General features: G+C 52.9%; 2 protein-coding genes across 5 annotated transcripts in view; one reads left to right on the top strand and one right to left on the bottom strand.

The window, feature by feature from the left end:
• ATG13 (autophagy related 13) overlaps nt 1-1,510 on the top strand; it is a 67,152-nt gene extending 65,642 nt beyond the window's left edge. The window contains exon 21 of the transcript XR_004435744.1: nt 1,177-1,510. The gene's annotated coding sequence lies outside the window, so the exon portion shown is untranslated. The remainder of the gene's footprint in view (nt 1-1,176) is intronic.
• ARHGAP1 (Rho GTPase activating protein 1) lies at nt 1,457-26,543 on the bottom strand. Of its 4 annotated transcripts, none has more exons than XM_033204892.1 (14): nt 26,411-26,543; nt 20,835-21,016; nt 20,521-20,616; nt 19,225-19,281; nt 12,148-12,235; nt 6,401-6,532; nt 5,653-5,739; nt 5,372-5,470; nt 5,004-5,111; nt 4,852-4,928; nt 4,573-4,650; nt 4,033-4,161; nt 3,748-3,851; nt 1,457-3,603 (listed from the first exon to the last, which is right to left on the bottom strand). In XM_033204892.1, exons 2-14 carry the CDS (start codon nt 20,965-20,967, stop codon nt 3,415-3,417), a joined length of 1,377 nt encoding a protein of 458 aa, XP_033060783.1. In that variant the 5' UTR covers nt 20,968-21,016; nt 26,411-26,543; the 3' UTR covers nt 1,457-3,414. The 4 variants fall into 4 exon arrangements, with proteins under 4 accessions (XP_033060783.1, XP_033060784.1, XP_033060787.1 ...); XM_033204893.1 differs by having other exon boundaries at nt 19,225-19,254; XM_033204896.1 differs by lacking the exon at nt 4,033-4,161.
• Nucleotides 26,544-26,600: the final 57 nt, after the last annotated feature.

The raw sequence follows: 26,600 nt of genomic DNA, 5'->3' as shown, positions 1-26,600 counted from the left end.
GTAAACAGTTTCCTCGCTCCTGTTTCCCTGGGTCACTGCCTCTCTGTTGCAGTCACCCAGCTCTAGCTGAGCAGATCCAGAGAGAGAGAGGAGGCCCCCAGTGCCTGGAGGAAGGCCAGCACTGTGGAATGGGACTTGCTTCCTGGGGCTCAGGCCCAACCACCATCTGTAACCACAACCTGATCCTGCAGCTCTGGCGCTGCTCCCCCAGCCCAGAGAAGCAAGGAGGAGAAAAACCAGGCCTAACTGGGGCCGCTATAGCCTCCTGATGGCCATTAGCAAGCAAGCAGCAGACACACCTGGAACCTGACCACTGTGGGAGGTGAAATTCCAGCCTACTCTCCCACCAACAAACTTCTCAAAAAAAAAAAAAAATGCGGTAAATAACCATCTTAACCTTTAAAGCAAAGCAAAACCTGCTCAAAGAGGATAGGAGAACTGGATCTGTCACAGCCTCTGTGTGGGCATGGCAGGGGAAATGGCCTGGTTTCAGGCTGAGGGATGGCCAGGAAGGGAGGGCTCGGGCTGAGGGACTCTCTCCCAGCTGCTGCATGAGGCTGGGGCTGTCACACCATTCACCCATGACCACTGCACACTCGCGGTGTTAGATGCTGTCTACATTTATTTTATTTTATTTTATTTTTAGGTAGGGTTTCGTTCTGTCACCCAGGCTGGAGTGCAGTGGTGCAATCATGGCTCACTGCAGCCCTGACCTCCAGGGCTCAAGAAATCCTCCCACCTCAGCCGCCTCAGTAGCTGGAACCACAGGCATGTGCGAGCACGCTCGGCTAATATATATATATATATGTTTTTTTGGTAGAGACAGGATCTTACTATATGAGATCTATGTCCAGGCTAGTCTCTAATTCCTGGGCTCAAGCAATCTTCCTGTCTTTGCCTCCCAAAGTGGCGGGATTACAGGTATGAGCCATGTGCCTGGGGTGTCTGCATTATTTCTGAACCTCAAAGGAACCGTCCTCTGATGAAGCAGCAGCCACAGGGGTGGTGAGCCCGTGATGATGACTGTTAGCAGTGACAGCTGGCACGTGAGGGAATGAGGACTCAAACTCTTGTGTGACTCCAGATCCCACACCATTGTCCACCACTGTCCCCACCACTTTTCTTCCCCCTGCTTGCCTTGGATTAAGCTTCCTTCAAACTTCTGGTACATTCCAGTTGGAAAAAGAAGAGAGGCCCTGGTCACAGGATGCAGCACATGGTGGCCCACTGGAATGCTGGGGATACAAACAATGGGAAGGTGGCCGTGGACTCCATGCCTAGAAGCTGGTCAGGAAGCTGCCCTCATCACCATTCGAGTGCACAGGATGAGGAAGCAGCAGACGGACTGGGGAGGGGACTTCCTGAAGCTCCATCTGTGCCTTTTCCTCTACCGTACCACACTTCCCATCCAGTTCCCAACTTCTACGCCCCACTCATTTCCCCGACATCCAGATGGGCCGTTTTGCATCTCCATTTTTATTGAAATACAAAAAGTGCAAATGGTGAAATACATGATGGGTGCCAAGGCAGTCATTAAGTGTGAATGTGAACACTGGATTCACAGTACAAGCGCCCCTTCCCTGGCGTACAGACCAGTGGGGGCATGAGAAAGACCAAATAGATCCGAAAGGCTCCCCAGTGAATGGGGCTGTGAGCGACACTTGATACACAAAGGAGGGCGGAGAGCAGAGCAGCCCTGGATGAGGCTAGAGACCAAGGGACTGATGGAGAACCAGCAAAAGCCCAGGCCCCAGGGGGCTGAACGTGCTGCCGATGGTCTTGGGAGAGCCCAGCGAAGTGACACCCAGGCCCAGCCTGGTTTGTGGATGGGGCTGGGCTGGTCAGTGAGGATTCCAACAGTATGGGCTCTGGAATTGTCCTGCCTGGCCAAGGTCGTGGGGGCAGGGTCACCGCAGGTACTTCCCTGTACTCCCCAAGGACAAGACTGCAGGAACAGGAGTCCCCAGGAAGGAGTGTAATTCTATGAGACAGTGGGAGTGAGAGATCAGCCATCACTGGGGTTGAGGTTCTTTGAAAGACAACAGGGCTGGCCGGGTGCGGTGGCTCACGCCTGTAATCCCAGCACTTTGGGAGGCCAAGGTGGGTGGATCACGAGGTCAGGAGATCGAGACCATCCTGGACAACATGGTCAAACCCTGTCTCTACTAAAAATACAAAAATTAGCCAGGCATGGTGGTGTGCACCTATAGTCCCAGCTATTCAGGAGGCTGAGGCAGGAGAAATCGCTTGAACCCGGAAAGCGGAGGTGTACCAAGATTGCGCCACTGCACTCCGGCCTGGCAACAGAGTGAGACTCCATCTCAGAAAAAAAAAGTAGGGGGCCCTAGAGCCCCTTAATCCCCTGGGGAAATTGCTAGAACCCACCTACCTGGGCTGATCTATCAGCACAATCTCTGCCCCTCCTATGGGCACTCATAGCCTCTACCCCAGCCCCTTTAAGAGTCCCCCAGCTGGAGGAAGGAGCCACAGAGATCCTAAGGCACTGAGTCACCTCTGGCCGGGGCAGGGGCCAGTGTGACTCCACAACAGACAGGTCCACAAGAACCTGAAGGCTGATGATCTGCCCGTGTGGGAAAAGAGGCCAGGAGGGAAGGGGCTGACCCGGCCAGTCACTGATCCCACCACACACTCTAGCGCTCAGGGGCGGGAAGGTGGAGGGAGGTTTCAAGTGGATGCTGGGACTCTGAGCACTGTGATCCAAGCTACCAGTCCCAGCAGAACCAAGGGATTAGGACACCCCAGGGGCAGTATCACTTGGGAAAGGCTGACCCAGGATGTGTGGAAGAGGAGGAGGCAGAAAGCAGACACAGGCTCCAGCCCTGTCACTCCTCAGCAGGGGAAATACCCCAGACTGAGCTGCTGGGGGCAGTATAGGAGCAAGGGTGCCTGCACTCAGGCCTTCATGCACTGGGACTTCTGCAAAGCAGGGCAGCCTACCAGACAGGGAGGCACCTCAGCTTGGGGCGGTGTCCACACCAAGGAGCTCAGCTGCTCATTCCCAGCAATCCAGAGGGGAGGACCGGCCCCTGCTACCAGCCCAGCCAGCAGTGATTTGATTCATCCACAGTTGCCAGGGAAACAGAGGCAGGAAAAAGCAGGAAAAGGGTTACTGGGGCTCAGTCCTTCTCCAGTTAGAAGAGCCAAGCCCAGCTCTGGAGAGCCCAGCAAAAGCCAGGTGTCCAGAGAGGCAGTGAGAAGTGTAAGGCGAAGAAAAACATCTTCTGGTAAGAGCGAGGCCGCCAGGGCTGTGAGGCGGGCTGGACAGAGGTGGGGGAGAGCATGCCTGATGGGCGGCTCCAGCATCTCTCCAGGGGGCTTCATGGCCCCTGATGCCAAGGGGAAGAGTCCAAACCCGGGCTACCAGAAAAGGGTCTGGTGGGGCAGGGGCCAGGTTCAGAGCCCCCTGGGGTCCGGGCTGGGGAACAGTTCCCCTTGGTGATCCAGAAGGAACTTGGTGAAGGTGTTGATGGGATTAATGGCCTTGAGGGTAATGGCTGCATCCTTGGCCCACAGCAGGTTAGGGCCGAAGACAACAGCCAGGTTAGTGTTGGTCATTTTGTTCTGGTCACTGTGTGCAGAAATCTGTGGAAGGAATCAGGGACTGCAGCAGAAAGCCACAGATGCTGCCTCCCACTCCCAGCAACCACAACCAGGGCGCAGAGGAGGCGGCAGCTCCTCCTTCCCCCTTCCTTGGACTCACCCCAGAGGCCAAGTCCAAGGTCTCACCTGCACCAGGAAAGCAGTCAGGAAACGAAGCACCTGGTAGTTCTCCTCGGGCAGCGTCTGGAGGACCTGCAGCGTCTCTGCCACCCTCTGGCTTTCATCAATGTCTATGAGGAAAGGGGGCCCAGGTTATAGGGGCCCTGGGCTGGGCTGGTTCAGGACGCTCTGACGCAGGCTACAGGGGAGACCCCCCCAGCAACCTTCCCTGGGAGGCACCTAGGCCCGAAAGGTTGCAGCGCACCTGCCTTAAGTCCAGCCCCAGGCCCAGCAGAAGAGAGGGGGACTCACTGAGGAAGCCCACCACATGGGGGTAGAGGTCAAAGGTGAGCAGGGGCTCAGGAAGCTCCCGGAGGAAGGTCTTGAGGATGACTGCTGGCAGGTGCAGCTCATTGTACTGGTCGAAGTCCACGGGCAGCCCTGGGGTGGGGGCAGCATGAGAGAAGCTCGGCACAGCCTGAAGGGCAGCACCCATCTGCAGACAATGCGGGCCGCACTGCCTGACTGCCCTTGGACCCTGCACAAGCCCCTCTGACACCTGCCTCCCTCTTCCTCTGACCAGAGAATGCAGGTTCCAGCCATCTGGGGGGAGTGGGGCCTGGCACACCCCACCATTATTCCTCACCTCTGAATATGCCTATACCCAGGACCCGGGAGCCCAACCAATAAGGCGGCTGGCCTGGCAGAAGGGGGACTTACGTGACACCAAGTGCCACGGAAACCTCCAGCAGAAAGAGACTCTGAGGCCCTCATTTACAGGGCAGCAGAGGGCAGAGAAGCCCCTACCAGTCACACACACACATGGCCCTGCCACAGCCCAGGGCCTCTCACCCATGTTGTACTTCTGCTGCACTTCCCGGACCACTTGGGTGTTGGCCGACCTCCGGAAGATGCCCTCGGTGGTGAGAGCTGGGAAATATTAGGGCCTGGTGAGCCTCCAAGCGCTGGGCACCGGTTGGATTCCCTGCCCCTTCTCTGTCTTGGGGTTCTAGGCAGGGCTGGGTGGGGGCGTTGAGGCTTGCAAGACCTCCCTCTGCCCTGCCCAGCAGCTTCCCCAGCTTCCTGAGGGGAGCCAGGAGACCTGGCTGGTGAGGCAGGCCCAGCACTCACCATGGGCCTGTAAGTAGGCAACAGTCTCCCTGAGCACAATGGGAATGGGCTCCTGCTCTGGATTCTTCTCCTGGAGGCTGCGGGAACAAGGCTGGTGAGCTGGGCCTCCAGCCCTTCCCGCCCGCCATGGCCCAGCCACCTTTCATACTCACTGCTGCAGCGAGACTCCAAACTGCTGGTTGGGCAGTGGGGGCCGTGGGGGCATGGGCTTGGGGGCTGTCGCGGGGCTCTTCTGTGTGGATTTGAGGAAGTCGTCATATCTGCAGGAGTAGAGGGAGGTGGGTCAGGCCCTGCCTGGCTCTGGAGTCACTCTGCCAGTTCAATCAAGCATTGACCACGCAGGGTCAGGAGGATCGTCTCATGCGATCTCCATTAACAACTCCGCTTTCCACAGCAGCAAAGACCTGGGAGAGGTCAGGACACGGGCTTGCTCTGCCTAAGCCCCACGTGGTCTCTGAATCGGGACATGCGTCCTCGTGACCCTGGCTTCACGAGCGCCCGGCTGCCGGACCCGCCTCACTTGAGCACTTGGCGAGGGATCCCCAGCTGCTCCAGCTTCACGTGCTCGCTCAGCTCACTCAGGTAATTTACGTAGAAGATCTTCTGCCCGAACTTGAAGCTGTTGGTGGAGGAAAGGGCCTGGGTTGTGGGGACCCCTTCCAGTGGCCTCTACTCTCCCCTCAACACCCACCCAGTTCAGACCGAAGCCCAGCCGCACCTGGTGGTCCCTGGGCTGCCCAGCCTCCCGGCTTCAGAGTTCCAGGCAAGCGAGGACCACCGGCCCTGCCCATGGCCACTCACCTGATGAGGGGCTTGAAGAGGATGAGCAGAGTTTTGATGAACATGGTTGGATGCACGATGTACAAGGCCTTGATGTTCTTCTTATACCTGCAGAGGCAGAAGGGACAACTCAGGAGCAGGCGTGGTGGGACAGGCACCATGCTAGGGTCCCGGTGCATACTTTTTTTTTTTGAGACAGAGTTTCCTTCACCCAGGCTGGAGTGTGATCTCAGCTCACTGCAGCCTCCACCCCCCGGATTCAAGTTATTCTCCTGCCTCAGCCTCCTGAGTAGCCAGGATTACAGGCATCCACTACTACACCTAGCTAATTTTTGTATTTAGTAGAGACGAGGTTTCACCATGTTGGCCAGGCTGGTCTTGAACTCCTGACCTCAAGTGATCCATCTGCCTCGGCCTCCCAAAGTGCTGGGATTACGGGTGTGAGCCACTGCACCCAGCCTCAGTGCATACTTTCTGATTTGAACACGCATGGCCAGCATGCAAGGTAAGGGCCATCGCTGTCCCATTTTACAGATTAGAAAACAGAAGGCTCAGAGAGGTTAAAACAAGAGGTCAGAGTACGAATAAGCTGAGAAACTGGGCTTTAAGCCCAGGGTGATCTGACTGCAGATTCTTTTTGTTGACGTAGATGGCAGCCCCCGCCACCCCCTGCCTTGGAATAAGCTCGTGCCCAAGTGGAGGGCAGCCCGGAAGCTGGCAGAGCCGCTGCCTCTGGATCTGCCTGTGCAGGCCCCATGCCCCAACCCACTTGCGGTCAAACTCCCGGTAGGCGTCACGGAGCCAGCTGAGGGAGGGCTTGTTGTCACTGGTCAGGCCGTGGTGCAGATACAGCAGCGTGTAGTCACTCTCCACGTACTGGTCCAGGGTGTGCTTCAGGTACCTTCCAGGGAAAAGCCCTGCTCAGGCCTGCCCTGTGCATAGGGGCAGCCCCATGAAGACAGAAAGCAGCTCCAGGGGTCTCCCGCCATGTCACAGCCCCTTCCCCGCAGCCCACCCCTAGCACAGTCTGTTCTGGCTCATAATCAGTCGCCAGGTTCCCGTGGAGGAGACCCAGGGTAGTGGCTGGGGGGAGGAATACAATAATAATAACAGCTCTCGGGCCGGGTGCTGTGACTCATGCCTGTAATCCTAACACTTTGGGAGGCTGAGGCGGGTGCATCACCTGAGGTCAGGAGTTCCAGACCAGCCTGGCCAACATGGTGAAACCCCATCTCTACTAAAAATGCAAAAATTAGCCGAGCATGGTGGTGCATGCCTGTAATCCCAACTACTCGGGAGGCTGAGGCAGGAGAATCGCTTGAACCCAGGAGGCAGAGGTTTCAGTGAGCAGAGATTGTAGTACTGCACTCCAGCCTGGGCAACAAGAGTGAAACTCAGTCTCAATAATAGTAATAATAATAACAGTTCTCACTCCTGAGCAGGAACTAGATGTCAGGAGACCAGGACCCTAACCTGGGCACTCCTAGGCCTGCAGTAAAAATGGGAATGATGTTTCCCCTGAATCAGGATTTCCCTGAATCAATAATAATGATGATAGTCACCATTTATCAATATTAAGCTTTTAGTGTGTGCCAAGCACTTCGCATACATTATCTCATACCTTGCTTATAACTGAGGCTGATGTAATCCCCATCCTACAAATGGAGGCAATGACCAGAGAGGTCAAGTGCTGATCCAAGGTCACACAGCTTGTGGTAGATCCTGGAAGTGAAGTGTCTAACACCAAAGACTGCTTTTTTTTTTTTAAGACAGGGTCTTACTGTCATCCAGGCTGGGGCACAGTGGCATGATCACAGCTCACTGCAGCCTTGACCTCCCAGGCTTAAGCTCTCCTCCTGCCTTAGCCTCCTGAGTAGCAGGAACCACAGGTGTGAGCCACCATCCCCGGCTCATTTTTTCAGTTTTTATTTTGTAGAGACAGGTCTCACTATGTTGCCCAGGCTGGTCTTGAGTTCCTGGCCTCAAGTAATCCTCCTACCTCAGCCTCCCAAAGTGCTGGGGGATTACAGGCACGAGTCACTGCACCCAGTTGAAAGCCTGCATTCTTGACCACGGGACAGCTTTGCTTTTTACACACAAACTCCAGCGCCGGTGGTAAAACACTGTGCCCATGAGAGGTGATGGGGTGGCCAGAGAGTCACCTGCTTCAGTCACTGGGCCTTTAGTGGACCAAAGAGCCCCAACTCCTCTGGTTCCCTATTATGCTCATAACACGCTATCTACGAGCTCAGCACAAACATATACACACCTGGTGTTGAGCACACTGAGAGGTATGGATGGAATGAACAAGAACTGGGTAAAGGGAGGGGGGTGCATGTAAAGCCCTCTTCCATTTTTTTTTTTTTTTTGAGATGGAGTTTCGCTCTTGTTGCCCAGGCTGGAGTGCAGTGGCGTGATCTCAGCTCACCGAAACCTCCGCCTCCCGGGTTCAAGCGATTCTCCTGCCTGAGCCTCCCAAGTAGCTGGAATTATAGGCATGTGCCACCATGCCCAGCTAATTTTGTATTTTCAGTAGAGATGGGGTTTCTCCATGTTGGTCAGGCTGGTCTAGAACTCCCGACCTCAGGTGATCCGCCTGCCTCGGCCTCCCAAAGTGGTAGGATTACAGGTGTGAGCCACTGTGCCTGGCCATAAAGCCCTCTTTCTAGTTGGCCAAACAGCTCCTAGGCTCCCAAAGGGACACTACTCCAGGCTGGGAGGCTAGGCAGATAGAATGCTAAGGACTTCCAAGGGGAGACAGGGAAGGAGAGAAGCCTGGTGAAGTGGCCAGAGCTTGACGTAACCCAGAGAGAGTATGCTCAAAACTGGCCCATGGGTGCCAGGCTGGGCTAGCACAGGCAGGCGTGGGGTGGCTGATGCTGGGATCCCCAGTACGTGGTCATTTACCGCTTCTCCACACTGAGCACTGCAGTTTACAAAGAGCTGTAGCATAAAGAGATTGCATTTTGCAACTACAAAAATAGCAAAGATTGTAGTGAAAACAGATACTCTCATCCACTGACGGAGGTTATGGCCTTTTGTAGGGAAATAAAGTGATGTTTATCAGAAGCTATAAAATGCTCATACTCTCTGACCCTGTAAAAATATGTCTGGGAGTTTGTCCTAAGGAAAGAATCTGAGATGAACAGAAACATTTTTGTAGAAGGCTGTTCTTCATGGCCCATTTTATGATGGGGGAAAAAGAATCTAGTGTCAAGCTAACTGCAACAGCAGGGAATTGGTTAAATCAACCACGTGACAACCATAAATAGAACAGCTCACAGGACATTTCTGCAGACAGAATGAATCTGTGAAGTCAGATGTCAGAACAGTGGTTATACCCTTTGTAGGGTGTGAGTGACACAGATGTGTTCGGTTTTTGAAAATTCACACAGTATACTTACAATGTATTCACTTTTCTGCCGGCATATTAGATGTCAATAAAAGGTTTTTTAGAAGATATCTTTGCAGAATGTTTAATGCTCAGAAAAAAGTGTTATGTAAGATACAAAACCAGGCTGGGTGTGGTGCCTCACACCTGTAATCCTAGCAATTTGGGAGGCAGAGATGGGCAGATCACCGGAGGTTGGGAGTTCAACCTGGCCAACATGATGAAACCCTCTGTCTACTGAAAATACAAAAATTAGCTGAGTGTGGTGGTATACGCCTGTAATCCCAGCTACTTGGGAGGCTGAGGCAGGGGAATCGCTTGAACTCAGGAGGTAGAGGTTGCAGTGAGCCAACACCATGCCACTGCACTCCAGCCTGGGTGACAGAGCAAGGCTCAGTCTCAAAAAAAATAAAAATAAAAAAGATACCAAACTGACTATACAGTTCCATATACATTATAGAAAAAACAGGAAATTACTACACAAAAATATTAACAGTAACTTTCTCTCTAGGTAGTGGGTGTGTGGGAGACCTTTTTTTTTCACAGTTGTCTATATATTTTTTCTTTATGGCTACATAGATTTTTCTAAACTCTCTAACTTATAATACTTTAAAAATGTACACAATGGATTTCATGTATATTCTTTTGTTTGTTTGTTTGTTTTGAGATGGAGTTTCACTCTTGTTGCCCAGGCTGGAGTGCAATGGCATGATCTTGGCTCACTGCAACCTCCGCCTCCCGGGTTCAGGTGATTTTCCTGCCTCAGCCTCCTAAGCAGCTGGGATTACAGGTGCCCGCCACCACACCCAGCTAATTTTGTATTTTTAGTAGAGACAGGGTTTCTCCATGTTGGTCAGGCTGGTCTTGAACTCCTGACCTCGTGATCCACCTGCTTTCACCTCCCAAAGTGCTGGGATTACAGGCGTGAGCCACCATGCCCAGTCATGTGTTCTTACCTAATGCCCACAACAACCCTGGGAGGTGGGCACAAGTCTTTTTTTGTTTGTTTGTTTTTTTGAGACAGAGCCTCGCTCTGTCGCCCAGGCTGGAGTGCAGTGGCGCGATCTCAGCTGACTGCAACCTCCACCTCCCGGGTTCAAGCGATTCTTTTGCCTCAGCCTCCTGAGTAGCTGGGATTACAGGTGCACGCCACCATGCCCAGCTAGCTAATTTTTATGTTTTTAGTAGAGATGAGGTTTCATCATATTGGCCAGGATGGTCTCAATCTCCTGACCTCATAATCCACCTGTCTCGGCCTCCCAAAGTGCTGGGATAACAGGCGTGAGCCACCGTGCCCGGCCTTTTTTTTTTTTTTTTTTTTGAGACAAGAGTCTTGCTCTGTCACCCAGGCTGCAGTGAAATGGCATGATCTGGGCTCACCGCAACCTCTGCCTCCTGGGTTCAAGCAATTCTCCTGCCTCAGCCTCTTGAGTAGCTGGGATTACCCTGAGTAGCCGGGATTACAGGCCTGCACCACCACGCCTGGCTAATTTTTGTATCTTTAGTAGAGACGGGGTTTCACCATGTTGGTCGGGCTGGTCTCAAACTGCTGATCTCGTGATTTGCCCACCTTGGCCTCCCAAAATGTTGGAAGCACCCACCACCACGCCCAGCTATATTTTTAGTAGAGACGGGGTTTCACCACGTTAGCCAGGTTGGTCTCCATCTCCTGACCTCATGATCCGCCCGCCTCGGCCTCCCAAAGTGCTGGGATTACAGGCATGAGCCACCGCGCCCGGCTGCTTCAGGCACTTTCTATTTCAACCTCCCGGATCTGGGTGGACAGCTGGGAAGAGCCACGTCTGAGATAATCTGACTGAAAACGGGACAAAGTGCTCCATGATGGAAGCACCCTGCTGCCCTCAGCAGGGACTGTGACCAGGACAGAAGTGATGGAGGACAAGCAGCAGCTGATGTTGAGGACTTCCTGAAGCCAAGGACGCCCTGGGGTGGGCGTCGCCTCCCCAGCAAGCTGTCTCCTGAAAACCAGGTGCTTTCCACCCCCATCTACTGACTTCCTCCCACTTCACTTATTATCTGGGCAGAAGGCTGTCACCTGGTACATGAGACACAGAAAGAACAAGAGAAAAGGCCATGTGCCTCCTCCAGCAGCCCCAGGCCAAGCTCTTGCCCATTCTGGCTGGGCCACGCGGTGGGCTCGGACAAGGCTCTGCCTGCCTTGTGAGGAGCAGTGGGAAGAGCATTCAGAAGACCAGAGAGATAGAATTCCTAGATGGCACTGGAAGACTCAGCCTGTGGCCCTCGCCTGCCAGGACTGGCTGAGACTCCCAATTCAGGCCCTTCCCCTTCTGCCGCTGCCCTCTGGGTCTGTCCCTGAGCCCACACTTCCTCCTGCTCGCACGCAATCATCCAGGATCTCAAAGAGCGGCTTGGGACAGTGCCAGAATTTTACATTTCAGAGTGCTTCAAACTGGTCAGGAAAGGAGTGCATCTTTCTAAAATTTACCAATAGAAAACAGAAAGCAGGGCAAGATGGTCTCACTCTACTACATACCCTGAGGACAGCAGCAGGAGGTGAGTTTGCTCGCCTGTGAGCCCAGAGCTGGCTCAACCATAAACGGGTCTCTCAAGCCTCGCCATTTGACCAGTCTTCAGCCCTGAATCAGGACGTGTCTGGACCGGCCAGAGTTATTACGTATGTTTGGCTCACAGAACCCACATTGGTACAGAAACCACTGACACTAAAGGCACAAAATAAGACAACACTAACGATTCTTATAAATGATAAATAACTGCAGCCATCTCAGAAACACCACAGGATTATAATAGTCAATCCTCACATCTGGACAAAAGTCCTTCCTTTTCATATGCTGTTTCTCACTCCTGTAAGGAAAGAGGCTTGTATTATTATCCCTTTGAAAGGTGAGGAAAGCGAGGCTTAAAGATGCTTCCCAAGATCACCCAGCTTCAATTAATAGAAACTAGGTCTGACTCCTCGTCCAGTGCTCTCCCCTAAATATAAACCAGCTCCTTCATGAGAAGAGGGGAGGCATTAAGGCAGGTGGTCTAGCACCCACAGGCAGGGAGGGAAAGTAAAGAACGTGGCATTAGGCTACACTGGGGATCTGGGCTAAGCCCCAACGCACTTCCCAGCAGGTACTCACCCCAGGAGCTTGCTGTGGTCCAGCTGGTGGCTGGGGGGCATTCGACAGGCACTAAACACAATGATCTTCCGCCCATACTTGTCATCTCCTAGGTATGGAGAAAGACGGAGCGCAGTGGGTTGAAGGGGAACCAAAAGAAGTGGGGCGAGGAACTTAAAGGGGCCAGGCATGCTGAGCTGAGCCAGTTACCACAGGGGCCGGAGCGCCCATGCAGACAGACCTCTGGGCAGCCTCCTGCACTCAAGGGTGTGCCATTGAAGAGAGAGACAGCTTGCTTTCAGGGTTACTGAGCTGGGGTATTTAAAAAAAAAAAAAAAAAAAAAGATTTTTTGTTGTGATGGGGTCGTTCTTTCACCCAGTCTGGAATGTAGTGGCGCAATCACAGCTCACTGTAGTCTCCATCTCCTGGGCTCCAGAGAGCCTCCTACTTCAGCCTCCCAAGCAGGCAGGGCTATAGGGGAGCACCACCATATCCGGTGAAATTTTAAAAATGTTTTGTAGAGACAGATCTCACTATCTTGCCTAGGCTGGGTCTTGAGCTCCTGGCTTCCTACCTCAGCCTCCCAAAGTGCTCGGATTACAGACGTGAGCCACCGCACCCAGCCAACATCACTTTTTAAAAAGTCATGCCGGCCAGGGACAGTGGTTCACGCCTGCAATCCCAGTACTTTGGGAGGCCAAACCAGGGGGATCACCTGAGGTCAGGAATTACGAGACCAGCCCGGCCAACATGGTGAAACCGCATCTCTACTAAAAATACAAAAATTAGCTGGCTGTGGTGGTGCACGCCTGTAGTCCCAGCTACTGGGGAGGCAGAGGCAGGAAAATTGCTTGAACCTGGGAGGCAGAGGTTGCAGTGAGCTGAGCTGGCGCCACTGTACTCCAGCCGGGGTGACAGAGCAAGAATGTCTCAAAAAAAAAAAAAAAGTCATGCCTGGTGCAGAAAACCCAAATATCCATCAGCGGATAAAGGATGTAGTTAATCCATGCAATGGCATACTGTTTGGTCATAAAAAGGAAAGAAGTACTGATACATGCTACCATGTGAATGAACCTCCAAAACACTATGCCAAGTGAAAGCTGGTCACAAAAGGCCACCAACTCTATGATTCCAGTTACATGAGGCGTCTAGATAGGTACATGCATAGAGACAGGAAGCAAAGTATTGGTTTCCAGGTGCTGGGAGGAGGGGGAAGGAGGACAGGTCGCTTAGTGGGTACAGCGTGGTATGAGTACGGGTGGTGAAAATGTTTTGGGATTAGATGGAGGTGATAACTGTATGACAATATGCACTAAGTATTATACCACTGAATTGTACACTGCAAACTGATGAATTTTGTTATGTGACTCTTATCTCAATTTTTTTTTTTTTTTTTTCAGATGGAGTCTTGCTATGTCACCCAGGCTGGAATGCAGTGGCACAGTCTTGGCTCACTGCAATCTCCGCCTGCCAGGTTCAAGCGATTCTCCTGACTCAGTTTCCTGAGTAGCTGAGATTACAGGCACCTGCCACGGTGCCTGGCTAATATTTGTATTTTTAGTAGAGACAGAGTGTCACCAAGCTGGTCTCAAACTCCTGACCTCGTGATCCACCCGCCTCGGCCTCCCAAAGCAATGGGATTACAGGCATGAGTCACCATGTCCAGCTCTTACCTCAATTTTTAAAAAATGCTCACTAAAGCATTTGTGATCTTGCCAAATAGTCATAAGTCTACACTTTTCCATAAGCACCCCCACTGAGCAATGTGTATTTGAAAAGCCTCTTGAAGTTACCTTCTCAGCATGTTTGAGGCCACTGACGAAATCAGTCTGATTACTAAACAGTCATGTCTCATTTCTGACCACTGACAATCGCTTTCTGATTTTATTACTAGAATTTTTTTTAAGAGATGGTGGTCTTGGCCCGGGGTGGTGGCTCACGCCTGTAATCCCAGCACTTTGGGAGGCCAAGGTGAGCGGATCACGAACGAGGTCAGGAGATTGAGACCATCCTGGCTAACACGGTGAAACCCTCTCTACTAAAAATACAAAAAACAGCTGGGCGTGGTGGCGGGCACCTGTAATCCTAGCTACTAGGGAGGCTGAGGCAGGAGAATGGCGTGAACCTGGGAGGCAGAGCTTGCAGTGAGCCGAGATTGCGCCACTGCACTCCAGCCTGGGCGACGGAGCGAGACTCCATCTCAAAATAAATAAATAAAAATAAAAATAAAAGAGATGGGGGTTTCATTGTGTTGCCCAGGCTGTTCTTGAACTCCTGGCTTTAGGTGATCCTCTCACCTCAGCTTCCTAAGTAGCTGAGACTACAGGTGTGCACCACTGCACCCAGCTTATTACTAGTATTATGGACGACACTGGCTCTGATTGACTTCTGTAGGCTTCTAAGCATTCTATCCTTTCCAATTAAGATATTCTAGGGCCCCCACCAACCCCCTTAAGACTCAACGCAGGCATAATCGCCTCCTGGAAACCTGTGTCCTTGCCCTCTTTCCCCAGACAGGTTAGCTGCCCCTTTTCATGGTTCCCAGCATAAACCATCCCCCATCACCGTCTTGACCCTTCACTCTCCTGTAGAATTGTTTATGTACCTGTCTCCCTGACAGGCTTGTGAGCAGCTCAAAGACAGAGGCTGTGTCTCATTGTCTTTGTTCTTTTTCTTATTTTACTCCTGGCAAGCTGTGATTGATTTTGTTTTTTTTTAAGAGACAGGGTCTCGCTCTGTTGCCCAGGCTGGAGTGCAGTGGCACAATCGTAGCTCACTACAGCCTTGAACTCCAGGCACATGCCATCCCACCTGCTTAATTAAAAACAATTTTTTTTGAGACAGGATCTTTCTATGTTGCCCAGGCTAGTCTTGAACTCCTGCCTCAGCTTTCCAGTAGCTGGGATTATAGCTGCATACCACGGCACCTGCAGTCTCCAGTACTGGTCCAGTGTCCGGCACGTGGCAGGTATTCAATACGTTTTGGTAGCCTGCACAAAATCACAGGTCACCATTAAACTATGGGATGCCTGGTTCTAGTTCTATTTCTGTGTTTTTCTTTTTCTTTCTTTTTTTTTTTTTTTGATAGAGTCTCTATCATCCAGGGTGGAGTGCCATGGAGTGATCTGCACTTACTGCAACCACCACCTCCCGAGTTCAAGAGATTCTCCTGCCTCAGCCTCCCAAGTAGCAGGGACTACAGGCGGATGCCAGCACACCTGGCTAATTTTTTTTTTTTTTTTTTTTTTGAGATGGAGTTTCGCTCTTGTTACCCAGGCTGGAGTACAATGGCGCGATCTCAGCTCACCGCAACCTCCGCCTCCTGGGTTCAAGTGACTATCCTGCCTCAGCTTCCTGAGTAGCTGAGCTTACAGGCATGCCCCACCACGCCCGGCTAATTTTTGTATTTTTAGTAGAGACAGGGTTTCATCATGTTGGTCAGGCTGGTCTCGAACTCCTGACATCAGGTGATCCGCCCACCTCAGCCTCCCAAAGTGCTGGGATTACAGGCGTGAGCCACCATGCCCAGCCTTAATTTTTGTATTTTTAGTAGAGACAGGGTTTCACCATGTTAGCCAGGCTGGTGTCCAACTCCTGACCTCAGATGATCCGCACACCTCAGCCTCCCAAAGTATTGGGATTATAGGAATGAGTCACAGCACCTGGCCTCTATGTTTGTTCTTGATTATGCTTTGGTTATGGGTCAGACTGCTTCAGACAGTGAGTTTCCCAAAGCTCTGGACAGAACGTCTCTAGATTTGCAAGCAGAGAATCCTCTACTAGCCTGTCTGCAGAGGAGGTGCAGCTCCATCCTGGAAGGTCTGTTTTAAAGGACCAGGTGGCACCTGCTCTCTTTCGTACCCCAGCCTAGATCCTGAGGTGCTGAGATCCCGGAGGCCAGCGGAGGGTGGCTCTGGGGCTATGTGCCTACTCTGATTCACTTCCCAGTGGCTCTGACAGTGGAAGGAAAAGCAGACTGGCAGGGGCCAGGGCCAAAGGGTTAGACTGGCAAGCCCAGCCTCCCTACAGTCTGCAGCTTCAGAAACCCCTGAGATGCCTACCACCAGCCTGGGGAGAGGGGCCTCATCTGCCTACCTCTTTCTAAGCAGAGGAAATGCCCAGGATATAGGGGAAATGCTCGAGGACCATGAGGGCTACCAAAAGAATCTTTCCTTCCAGCCCGTGAGTCCCCGTGCCTCACACCTGCACCGGCAGCAAGGCAGGCCTCATTCGCTGGCAGATTTGAGGATTCAGCCAGGGCAGAAAGTCTGTGAGGCCCCTGGCTCTAAAATTTAAGAGGTAGAAACTCGTTAGGGAAGCTGTTGTGGGGAGGGCTGGAGGCCCATGGTGCCTCCTCTCCGCTGGCCACAGTACTTTGTAAGTGGGAAGCTGTGGGTTCTCAACCAGGGCTCCACCAATGCACTCAGCAGACACAGCACCTCCATGATGTTATATGACAAATATTACAAGCATGTGTGTGTTTTGTTTTTTTTTTTTTTGTGAGACAGTCTCGCTCTGTCGCCCAGGCTGAAGTGAAGTGGCGTGATCTCAGCTCACTGCAATCTCTACCTCCTCGGTTCAAGCGATTCTCCTGCCTCAGCCTCCTGAGTAGCTGGGATTATAGGCATGCGCCACCACACCCAACTAATGTTGTATTTTTAGTAAAGACAGGGTTTCTCTGTGTTCGTCAGGCTGGTCTCGAACTCCTGACCTTGTGATCCGCCAGCCTTGGCCTCCTAAAGTGCTGGGATTACAGATGTGAGCCACCGTACCCGGCCGCACTTCTTTTTTTCAGTCAAAGAGATCCCCCCTTATCCTGGGGATACGTTTCATAATTGCAAAGTGGACTGCAGCCAGTTTTAAGAACCACTTCACCACTTCACTAGACTGTAAGCTTTTTTTTTTTGAGCCAGGATCTTGCTCTATCACCCAGGCTGGAATGCAGTGGTGCAATCATAGCTGGCTGCAGCCTCCAACTCCTGGGTTGAAAGGGTCCTCTCACCTCAGCCTCCCAAGTAGCTGGGACTACAGGCACAGGCTACTACACCTGGCTAATTTTTTATTATTTTTGTAGAGACAGGGTTTCACTATGTTGCCCAGGCTGGTCTTAAACTCCTGGCCTCAAGCAATCCTCTCACCTCACCTTCCAAAGCACTGGGATTACAGATTACTGAGCCGCCACGCTCAGCTGGCTGTTAGCTTCTTGAAGGAGGGGAGGTGTGTTTTTCCTTACTGAATCCCTAATGCAGACTACAAGTCTCATTTCAGGGTTCTTTTTTTTTGTCACCCAGGCTGGTATACAGTGGCGCGATCTCCGCTCACTGCAAACTCCACCTCTACCTTCAAGTGATTCTCCTGCCTCAGCCTCCTGAGTAGGTGGGATTACAGGCACCCGCCACCACGCCGGCTAGTTTTACTTTTTGTATTTTTAGTAGAAGACGGGATTTCGCCATGTTGGCCTGGCTGGTCTCCAACTCCTGACCTCAAGTGATCCACCCACCTCGGCCTCCCAAAGTGTTGTTTCAGGGTTCCGTGAATGCACACTGAATGAAGCCAGGATGAAGATGTGGGCAAAAAGGGGGTCGGTCAGATGGCGAGACTCCCAGATAGTCGAGGAATGAGGGGATGGGCAACACTAGCTCTAGCTCCTCCCTCGGGCTTCCTGAGTGGGTCCCAATGCCCAAGTCCTTGGGTAGCTTAGTATTTGCCAGCAGGCAGGGCAGCTGCTGCTACAAGCAGCACATGGAAGGAAGCTCAAAACTCCCCGGCCTAATCTCAGATCAGAGCCAGCTTCTGCCCAGGAGCTTTTTAATATTTTTTTGAGACGGAGTCTTGCTCTGTCGCCCTGGCTGGAGTGCAGTGGTGTGATCTTGGCTCACTGCAGCCTCCGCCTCCCAGGTTCAAGTGATTCTCCTACCTTAGCCTCCCAAGTAGCTGGGATTACAGGCGCCCACCACCACGCCCGGCTAATTTTTTTCTTTTTTCTTTTTTTTTTTTTTGTATTTTTAGTAGAGACGGGGTTTCACTATGTTGGCCAGGCTGGTCTCGAACACCTGACCTCGTGATCCACCCGCCTTGGCTTCCCAAAGTGCTGGGACTACAGGCTTGAGCAAAGGCCCGGCCCTGCCCAGGAGCTTTAAAGACAAAGGAGCTGGCAGCTCTAGTGTCTCCAGGGCACTGGGGAGAAGACTCAATGAGGAGGGAGCGCCAGCATTTGTGCAAAGCACCAGGGAGAGACAAGCCGCCTGAGAAGGCCTCTGCATTTCCCAGATACCAATCAGGAACTCTCCCAGGGTGGCCCTGGAGTTAATCAGCAACAGGTCTCCCCAAGCATTCTGGGCCCCCTCAAACCAGCCGCACCCACAACCAGACCAGCAGGCCTGGAACCTGGGAGGTAGGGCTGGGCTAACGGAGCCAGTCACATGCTACAGCCAGCTCACACATTTGTTAAGCTGTTCAATTGTCAGGAATTTTGCAAGCCAGTTGACGTCACGTTGGTAGCTAGAGATCTGCGAGGCAGAAGCTGCAAACGCTACAAATCATGGCCTTTTTTCCCCTCTCCAGAGAGCCATTTACCAGCACACCACTGGAAAGAACCCACTGGGACTGAGTCAAATCTGACCCTGGGGCATGACAACCATTCCCAGCAGGGAGATCAGGGGCTGCAGGGGAGCTGAGGCTGTAACCCACCCTCCCTTCCTACAAGGGCTTCTCCCGGACATCCCCACGGTCTCATCAAATGAGTGCCTGGTGATGCCAATCCAGCCTCCTCTCAGCAATCAGGGAGGCACATCCATGGGGACACCATCACCCAGAAGGTCCCTGAGCCACCACTCAGAGGCCATTGCCCAAGACCAGCACCTCCTTTCCCTTTGGGGTCTGGGTGTGTCCCCACCCAGCCTACCCCACCCCCATCCTATCTCCTGTAAATCTTCTGCTATTTCCGACTCCCAGGCACCACCAGCTCCCAGCTCCCCAGGGTGGGGCTGCAATTAAGCTAGCCCCATCTGGCCTCCACCGAGAGCCCTTCCTGATCCACAACCCCAGAGGTCGCAGCCCAGAGAGGCCAAGCACAGACAGCCAGGACGGACACCTACCTGGCTGGGCCCCCTCAGGCTCATCGCAGTCTGGGGAAATAGAAACGAATTGCAGCTCTGTGTGGGGGATGTGGGGAAGGAGGTGTCACCCACAGAGGTGGGGAGGTGCAGGTTCCCCCAGCTCTGCCTTGACCACACAGGCCAGGATGATGTCAGGACAGAAACTCCTTCACATCAGGTACCCCCCAGATTCCAGTCAAGTTCAGAACCCTCAGGGTGACTCTCCTGTGCCCAATTCAGGACCAGACTGGGGAAAAAACCCTCAGCCTTACTTCTGCAGAGGGCGAGTGAGGCCAGAGCCAAGGCCCTCAACCCAGACTAGGGCAGGCACCAGGAATACAAATGCCATGGAAACACCTTTGACCTTCGGGGCAATCCTCTCAACTGCCCCCTCCCTCTCCAAGCCCAGCACCCCCATGGCCGGACAGGTTTCTTCCAGGGCCACTGTCCGCCAGGTTCTCCTTGCCCACGCCAATGCCTCCGAGCAGGGCCATGCTGCCACCTGCTTATAAATGCCTGGCCTCACCAGCGAGGACAGACAAATGTTAGGGAAAGACAAAGGATCCTGGATTCCAGCTGCTCCTTCTGAAGTGGGGCCCTAAGGGCAGCAACCACCTCATCAGCCTGACTCTCCTGCTCCTGGTTTCTTCTGGGTCCCCTCTTATGAACAGGAGGGAGGGAGCTCCCTGAGACAGAGACCTAAGCAGGGCTCCGCACCCATTCTCAGCAGGGCAGCACATCTGCCAGGAACCTGATTCTCCAGGGAGCATGTGGCCTGCCCACTTCTGGAGAGAGGCTCTGCCCATTCCAGAACTCCCAGGAAGGACTGGCACTCTCCATCCTCCCCAGTAACGGATGGGGTGGAAAAGCCAACATTAGGGTGGAGGGGTAGGAGGGGAATAGAATGAGGGGAAGGGAAGGCCACTTATTCAAGGCCACTATGTTCTGGCTCCAGGCTAGGCCCTGACATGCATTCATTATTGTAACCCACAAGGAAGACATGAGAGTTCAGAGAGCAGAGCTGGAGATCAAACCCAGGGCTTTCTGACTTCAAAGCCACTAGGCCACATGGCTCCCCACATGCCTCCTGCAAGTGGAGACAATGGGGCCATAGGTCAGGAGGTGGCTCCAGGTGAGCACATTAAATGGCAATGAGGAGTCTGCACTTTTAAAGAACAATGCATGTCCAGGGCCAGGGCTCAGACTGCAGGGAGGCCCATCCCCTGTGGTGGGAGGGGCTGACTTCCTGAGGCCAGGAGCTCTGAGGATTAGGAAAACAGTGCTGGGTGCACTCACCTGCCACCTCCACGATCTGGTGCCGGGCGATGTCATAGTACGGGTCATCCCACTTCAGGTGTGTGACAGGTTCCGGGGAGCTGCTTTTGGAGTCATCTGAGGAACACAGCAGGGTCAGGGGACAAGCCAGGGGGCTGGCACCATGCTCTGCCCCAGAGGCATGCTGTCTGGCCCTTCCCCAAGTAAGGCCTGTGCTCCCCGCCTAAACCTGGGACTGGTCTGCCCCCTCCTGCCCTCCTGGTGTCTCCCTTCAGCAGCAGTGGTACATCCCCCTCTAAAGCGCCTGTAGCTGCCTGAGATCAGACACAGCCCACCTGACTTGGGGAAGTCAGGCATTTCATCCGAGGGCCAGTTCTTCTCATCGATGGAGGCCAGCTTCAGCTGGTTCAGAGACTCGCTGGTGTCATCCAAGGTCAGATCATCCTGCAGCTCTGACAGCGGATCCATGGCCAAGCCTGTCCCCGACAGTCTTGCCCTGCAGAACCTTAAGAGAAACCTGGGAGAGAGGAGAACAGGTGGCAGGTCAGTGACCCGCTATTTTCACCTTCTGCAACCTCCACCGCATGCCCTCCTGCCCCTACCCTTCCCTCTCCCAGGCTCCCCATCCCTATTCCTCAACACTCCTCATCCCCACCAAGAGCTCCACGTAGCTCTGGGTTCTCCTGGCTCTGTGGCTCACACGTGTTGCCAGAAAAGGCAGCTGGGGCAGAGGATGGCACAGCTCGGCACCTCCCTCCAGGTCCTGCAGCTGGGGAGGGAAGAGCTGTGCCAGGTCCTGTGCTGCCTGCCACCCAGCTGGCTCAGTGATGCAGTCCCAGCTGCAGAGGGCAGAGGTCCATGCCTCTCTCCTCAGAAGACCTGGACACAGAAGCCTCCCAGGCTCTAGCAGTTACAGGGGTAGAAATGTTGTAAGAATCTAAGGAACATACTGGGCGCCGTGACTCACGCCTGTAATCCCAGCACTTTAGGAGGCTAAGGCGGGAGGATCACCTGAGGTCAGGAGTTCAAGACCAGCCTGGCCAACATGGTGAAACCCTATCTCTACTAAAAAAACAAAAAAATAGCTGGGCATGGTGGCAGGCACCTGCGGTCCCAGCTACGCGGGACGCTGAGGCAGGAGAATCACTTGAACCCAAGAGGCAGAGGTTGCAGTGAGCTAAGATTGCGCCAAATGCACTCCAACCGGGGCAACAAGAGTGAAACTCCATCTCAAAAAAAAAAAAAAAAAAGGAAGAAAAAGAAAAAGAAAAAAAAACTAAGGAACATAGGGTGTCCAAACCCATTCCACGCCTGAAAAAGGTCACCTGTGGTCCTGGCCACTCCATCCCTCATTCCTGGCCCAGAGGGGAGGAGGGAGCCAAAGACTACAGGGTCACAGAAAAAAAATGGCTATGACTGGCTGGGCACGGTGGCTCACGCCTGTAATCCCAGCACTTTGGGAGACCGAGGCGGGAGGATTGCCTGAGGTCAGGAGTTCAAGACTAGCCTGACCAGCATGGTGAAACCCTGTCTCTACTAAAAATACAAAAACTAGCCGAGCGTGGTGGCAGGCACCTGTGATCCCAACTACTCAGGAAGCCAAGGCAGGAGAATCACTTGAACCCGGGAGGCGGAGGTTGCAGTGACCAGAGATCGCGCCATTGCACTCCAGCCTGGGCGACACAGCAAGACTCCGTCTCAAAAAAAAAAAAAAAAACGGGGGAGGGCTATGGCTGAGGGGCCCAGCTGGGTTTGTTCCAGGACAGGAACTAGCAACAGGGGATGTGGAATTGCCTGCCAGTCATCACACACAGTCTGCAGGCTCCTAGGGGCGTCCAAGCCCACTCTTACTCTGCAGGGTGCTCCTGACACCAGTTTCAAGGTGGAAAGGTCGACTGCCCTAAGGATTGGAGGGCACAGATGGGAAAGGGGGATGCTTGCGATGTCCGGAGTGCTGAGACGAGGAGGTGACCAGCGGAACAGCAGCTCCAGCAGGCACGGGGCAGAGCCGACCACCAAGCTGGGTTTCTCCAGGTCTGGAATCTGGCCAGAAGGCTGCAGCCGCATGCAGCCTGGGGGTAGGCACCTCTGCCCTCAGCCCTAATGGGAAGCAACTCCCTCTCCCGCCACAAGCTCTCCACAGGAGGGAGGGGAGTTTTCAGTTCAATCTATTCAGTCTGACCCCAAGGAAGAGGCTGTTCCATGTCCAGCTGTATTCCTGGAGCCCCAAAACTGACATATATGGTCAGAGAATCAGCAGGGCAGATAAGCAGAACAGACAAGCCCTGGGAGTGGGCAGGAAGAAGAGGGGGAGAGCTGCCATCCCAGAGCCACAGACTCTGGGCTCTGAGGCCACTTGACAACCTCCCGCACACATCACATCACAGCCAAGGGCCCTGGATGGTGAGCCCTCTCCCTGTGCCTGGCAACAGCCACCCTATCACCAGCGCAACCAAACGGATTGAGTGGTAACGCTGTTTCAAGCTCCCAAACCAAAGCCAACCAGCCAAAACGGCCCCAAAAAACCCTCTTCTTCCTCTCCCTCTTCCTGTCCCCTGCCCTCATCCACTACCCCTGGTTACCACCAAAATATAATCCCTTCCCAAGAACACAGAGGATGATCCCTCACAGTCAGGAATGCCTTTCTCTGAGTGACACCAAAGCCCAGCTCCCTCACTCCCCTTCAGCCTTCAACCCTTCAATATCTACATGCTCTTCCTGCCATCCAACCAGGAGGCTGTGGGAGCTGCTCCCCATAGAGACCTCCAGCTGGGTAATAAAAACAGAATCCAGCTCCAAGCAACCCCCTCCAGGCCAGAGTCTTCTCTCCACCCTTTCTATTCAACCTGTCACTGGCCAGGGACCAGGGGCTCCTTCAGTCCCACCTACAGCTATCCTAGAGACGTCTTTCTGCACACAGGAGGTGCTGATGCCGTGAAATGATGAGGTAGTATGGAGAGCTGGATTATCATCCTGCCTAAGCCAGTGAGCTGCGAAGATGCTGAGCAAGTCCTTTTCCTACTTGGGCCTAAACTTCCTCCTCTGCAGAGGCAACGGCACCTCCCAAAGATATAATTCTCCAGTGTTCAGAAATACTTTGTGCTGCAATGAACAACAGGACTAGAAGGAGCAGCCGGGGCCGGGCACGGTGGCTCACGCCTGTAATCCTAGCACTTTGGGAGCCCAAGGTGGGTGGATCACCTGAGGTCAGGAGTTCGAGACCAGCCTTGCCAACATGGTGAAACCCCATCTCTACTAAAAATGAAAAAAAAAAAAAAAAAAAAAATTAGCGGGGCATGGTGGTGGGTGCCTGTAATCCCAGCTACTCAGGAGGCTGAGGCAGGAGAATCACTTGAACCTGGGGGGCGGAGGCTGCAGTGAGCTGAGATCGTGCTACTTCATTCCAGTCTGGGTGAAAGAGCGAAACTCCGTCTAAAAAATAAAAAGGAGCAGCCGGGAGCTGGGGTAGGTGTGAGGGAGGGAGGGCACCAGCTAAAAGGGAGCTGAATTTGAACTTCACCACTTTTCCAATGACTGCTCTTCTATACTGTCAGTTCTTCCAGACGTGACCTCCCCCAACCCCCCCACATAACCTCCTTTCCCAGCATAACTAAGCCCAGGAGTTCCCATCTCCCAGTCAGACTGGCCCCTCCCACCACCCCCAACCCACAGCTGTTACCTTCTCTGAGCCCGGAAGTTAAACTCCCATTCAGTGGGAGGGTGAGGAAGCTAGCACAGGGAAATTGTAACATCAAGTAGTAGAAACGAAGTATCCTGCCTGTTTAAGACACCAGCCACCCACAAGCCTGCTGTACTCTGCAAAATACACCCAACTCTGAGATTAATTTTTCCATTCTCAGCAGGTAAACCTTTACAAAAACTGAAGGATCACCTTAGGCAATCACTTTTGGGAAGTTGTAGACTTTTCTGAAATTGGTAACATTTGTGAACTTTTTCCCTAAGAAAAGTTAGTAGATGTATGCAATTTTAAGAGGTTCATACACCTTCTGAGAATCACTGTTTAAGAACTTCTGGCCTATTCAGAATAACACCTGACATAGTAAACGCTATCATTTGTTGAATGACTGAACCAATTAATTCATCTTCTAAGTAAAGAAGGGAACCCACACTTGTTGAGGGCCTATATAAGACCATGAACTGGGGACACAAACTCAACTTCACAATAGCACTGATGAGGCATGTTCTACTAAGCCCATTTTACAGTGAAGAAAGAGAGGACCAGCCGGGCGTGGTGGTTCACAGCTGTATCCCAGCACTTTGAGGTGGATCACGGGGTCAGGAGTTCAAGACCAGCCTGGCCAACATGGTGAAACCCCTTCTCTACAAAAATACAAAAATTAGCTGGGCATGGTGGCGTGTGCCTGTAATCTCAGTTACTCAGAAGGCTGAGGCAGGAGCATTGCTTGAACCAGGACCCGGGAGGCGGAGGTTGCAGTGAGCCGATATCGCGCCACTGCACTCCAGCCTGGACTACAAGGCAAGACTCCGTGTCAAAAAAAAAAAGAGAGAGAGAGAGAGAAAGAAAGTGAGGACCAGAAAAAAATAAGCCAGTTGCTGAGGGTCATACTACGAGCAGAGGCAGGAGTTTAATCCACGTCTGTCTGTAGCGGTCTCTTGGTGAGGGTCATCACCTCAACAATTATCTAAGTGGCTGCCATTCATGCAATTCTCAAGGTTCAGAGGTGCCACAAAAGAGCAAACTAAAGCCTCTCCCCTAATATTCTCTTTTACACAGAACATAGATAGCAACTTGAAACCATATTCTTGCAGGGCACAGTGCCTCACACCTGTAATCTCAGCACTTTGGGAGGCTGAGGCGGGCAGATCCCGAGGTCAGGATTTGGAGACCAGCCTGGCCAAGATGGTGAAACCCCATCTCTACTAAAAATACAAAAATCAGCCGGGTATGGTGGCGCGCGCCTGTAGTCCCAGTTACTTGGGAGGTTGAGGCAGAAAAATCGCTTGAACCTGGAAGGCGGAGGTTGCAGTGAGCCGAGATCACGCCACTGCACTCCAGCCTGGGCGACAGAGTGAGACTCCGTCTAAAAAAAAAAAAAGAAAAGAAATAATATTTTCAATGTTGGAGTCAGCCTCCCAGTTGCAAATCCCACCACAATACAGCAGCAATTACAACTCTCAACTACAATTAGGTTTGCATAGAGCTTCATGATTACAAAGCCCAGGTTACGTATTGCAGCTATCCCATTTCACAAATTAAGAAGCTGAACTGAGGCTGGGCGCAGTGGCTCACGCCTATAATCCCAGCACTTTGGGAGGCCGAGGCGGGAGGATCACGAGGTCAGGAGTTCGAGACCAGCCTGGCCAACATGGTGAAACCCCGTCTCTACTAAAAATACAAAAAGTAGCCGGGCGTGATGGCAGACGCCTGTAATCCAGCTACTCAAGAGACTGAGGCAGGAGAATCGCTTGAATCAGGGAGGCGGAGGTTGCAGTGAGCCGAGACTCCAGCCTGGGCAACAAGAGTGAACTCCATCTTAAAAAAATAAATACGTTGAACTGAAAGTGTGGCCTAATAAATGGTAAGGAGGAACATTTCCCCCAAATTTCTTGTTATTAGTGCTTTGCCAGATCAGATATGGGAGATTTCCCCCTCCCGCCAGCTTGCTGGATGACAGCGATCCGGCCTGGACTCTGCCCTGGGGAAGACAGGAAGAAGGCAGTGAAAATGGTTAAGTCCTCTTATTGCAGGCGCCAAAATGGGGCAGAAACCCTGCAGGAAGTCCAGGCCTCCGAGTCCAATTCCACCCCCGTTCCCCTCCTCGGATCTGCTCGGGTCCTCCCCATCCAGACCCCATCCCTTTGGACTATCTGGCCAGCTCCTTTCCTTTCCCCATCCCCACCCGGTGAGACCCCGCGCCCAGCAGCTCACCGCGCTCGGGCACTGCTCCCTCTGCCACGCCTGTCAAAGCTCGGCAAACATCCGGCTCCGAGGTGGAACGGGAACCGCCCCCTCCCGCTCGCCTCTATCCCCAACAACTTCCGCCACACCTCTAACCCACTTCCGGTCCCAAACATGGCCTTTCCAGAAGCCACGCCCACTTCCTGCACTCACCGCCTAA

This window comes from Trachypithecus francoisi, unplaced genomic scaffold (assembly GCF_009764315.1).
Source record: "Trachypithecus francoisi isolate TF-2019V2 unplaced genomic scaffold, Tfra_2.0 Lachesis_group8, whole genome shotgun sequence".
NCBI lineage: Eukaryota > Metazoa > Chordata > Mammalia > Primates > Cercopithecidae > Trachypithecus > Trachypithecus francoisi.
The sequence above is the reverse complement of the archived record's forward strand: the minus strand, read 5'-3'. Positions and strand labels throughout refer to the sequence as shown.

What these genes read in the sequence shown, in the direction of transcription:
- ARHGAP1 (XM_033204892.1), bottom strand. Translation starts at nt 20,967, where the DNA reads ATGGATCCGCTGTCAGAGCTGCAGGATGATCTGACCTTGGATGACACC. An exon ending in CTCTTCAAGCCCCTCATCAG is followed by an intron (nt 5,471 to 5,652) that starts GTGAGTGGCCAT and finishes CTCCACCAACAG; the next exon opens with CTTCAAGTTCGGGCAGAAGA. An exon ending in TGCCTACTTACAGGCCCATG is followed by an intron (nt 4,651 to 4,851) that starts GTGAGTGCTGGG and finishes AATATTTCCCAG; the next exon opens with CTCTCACCACCGAGGGCATC.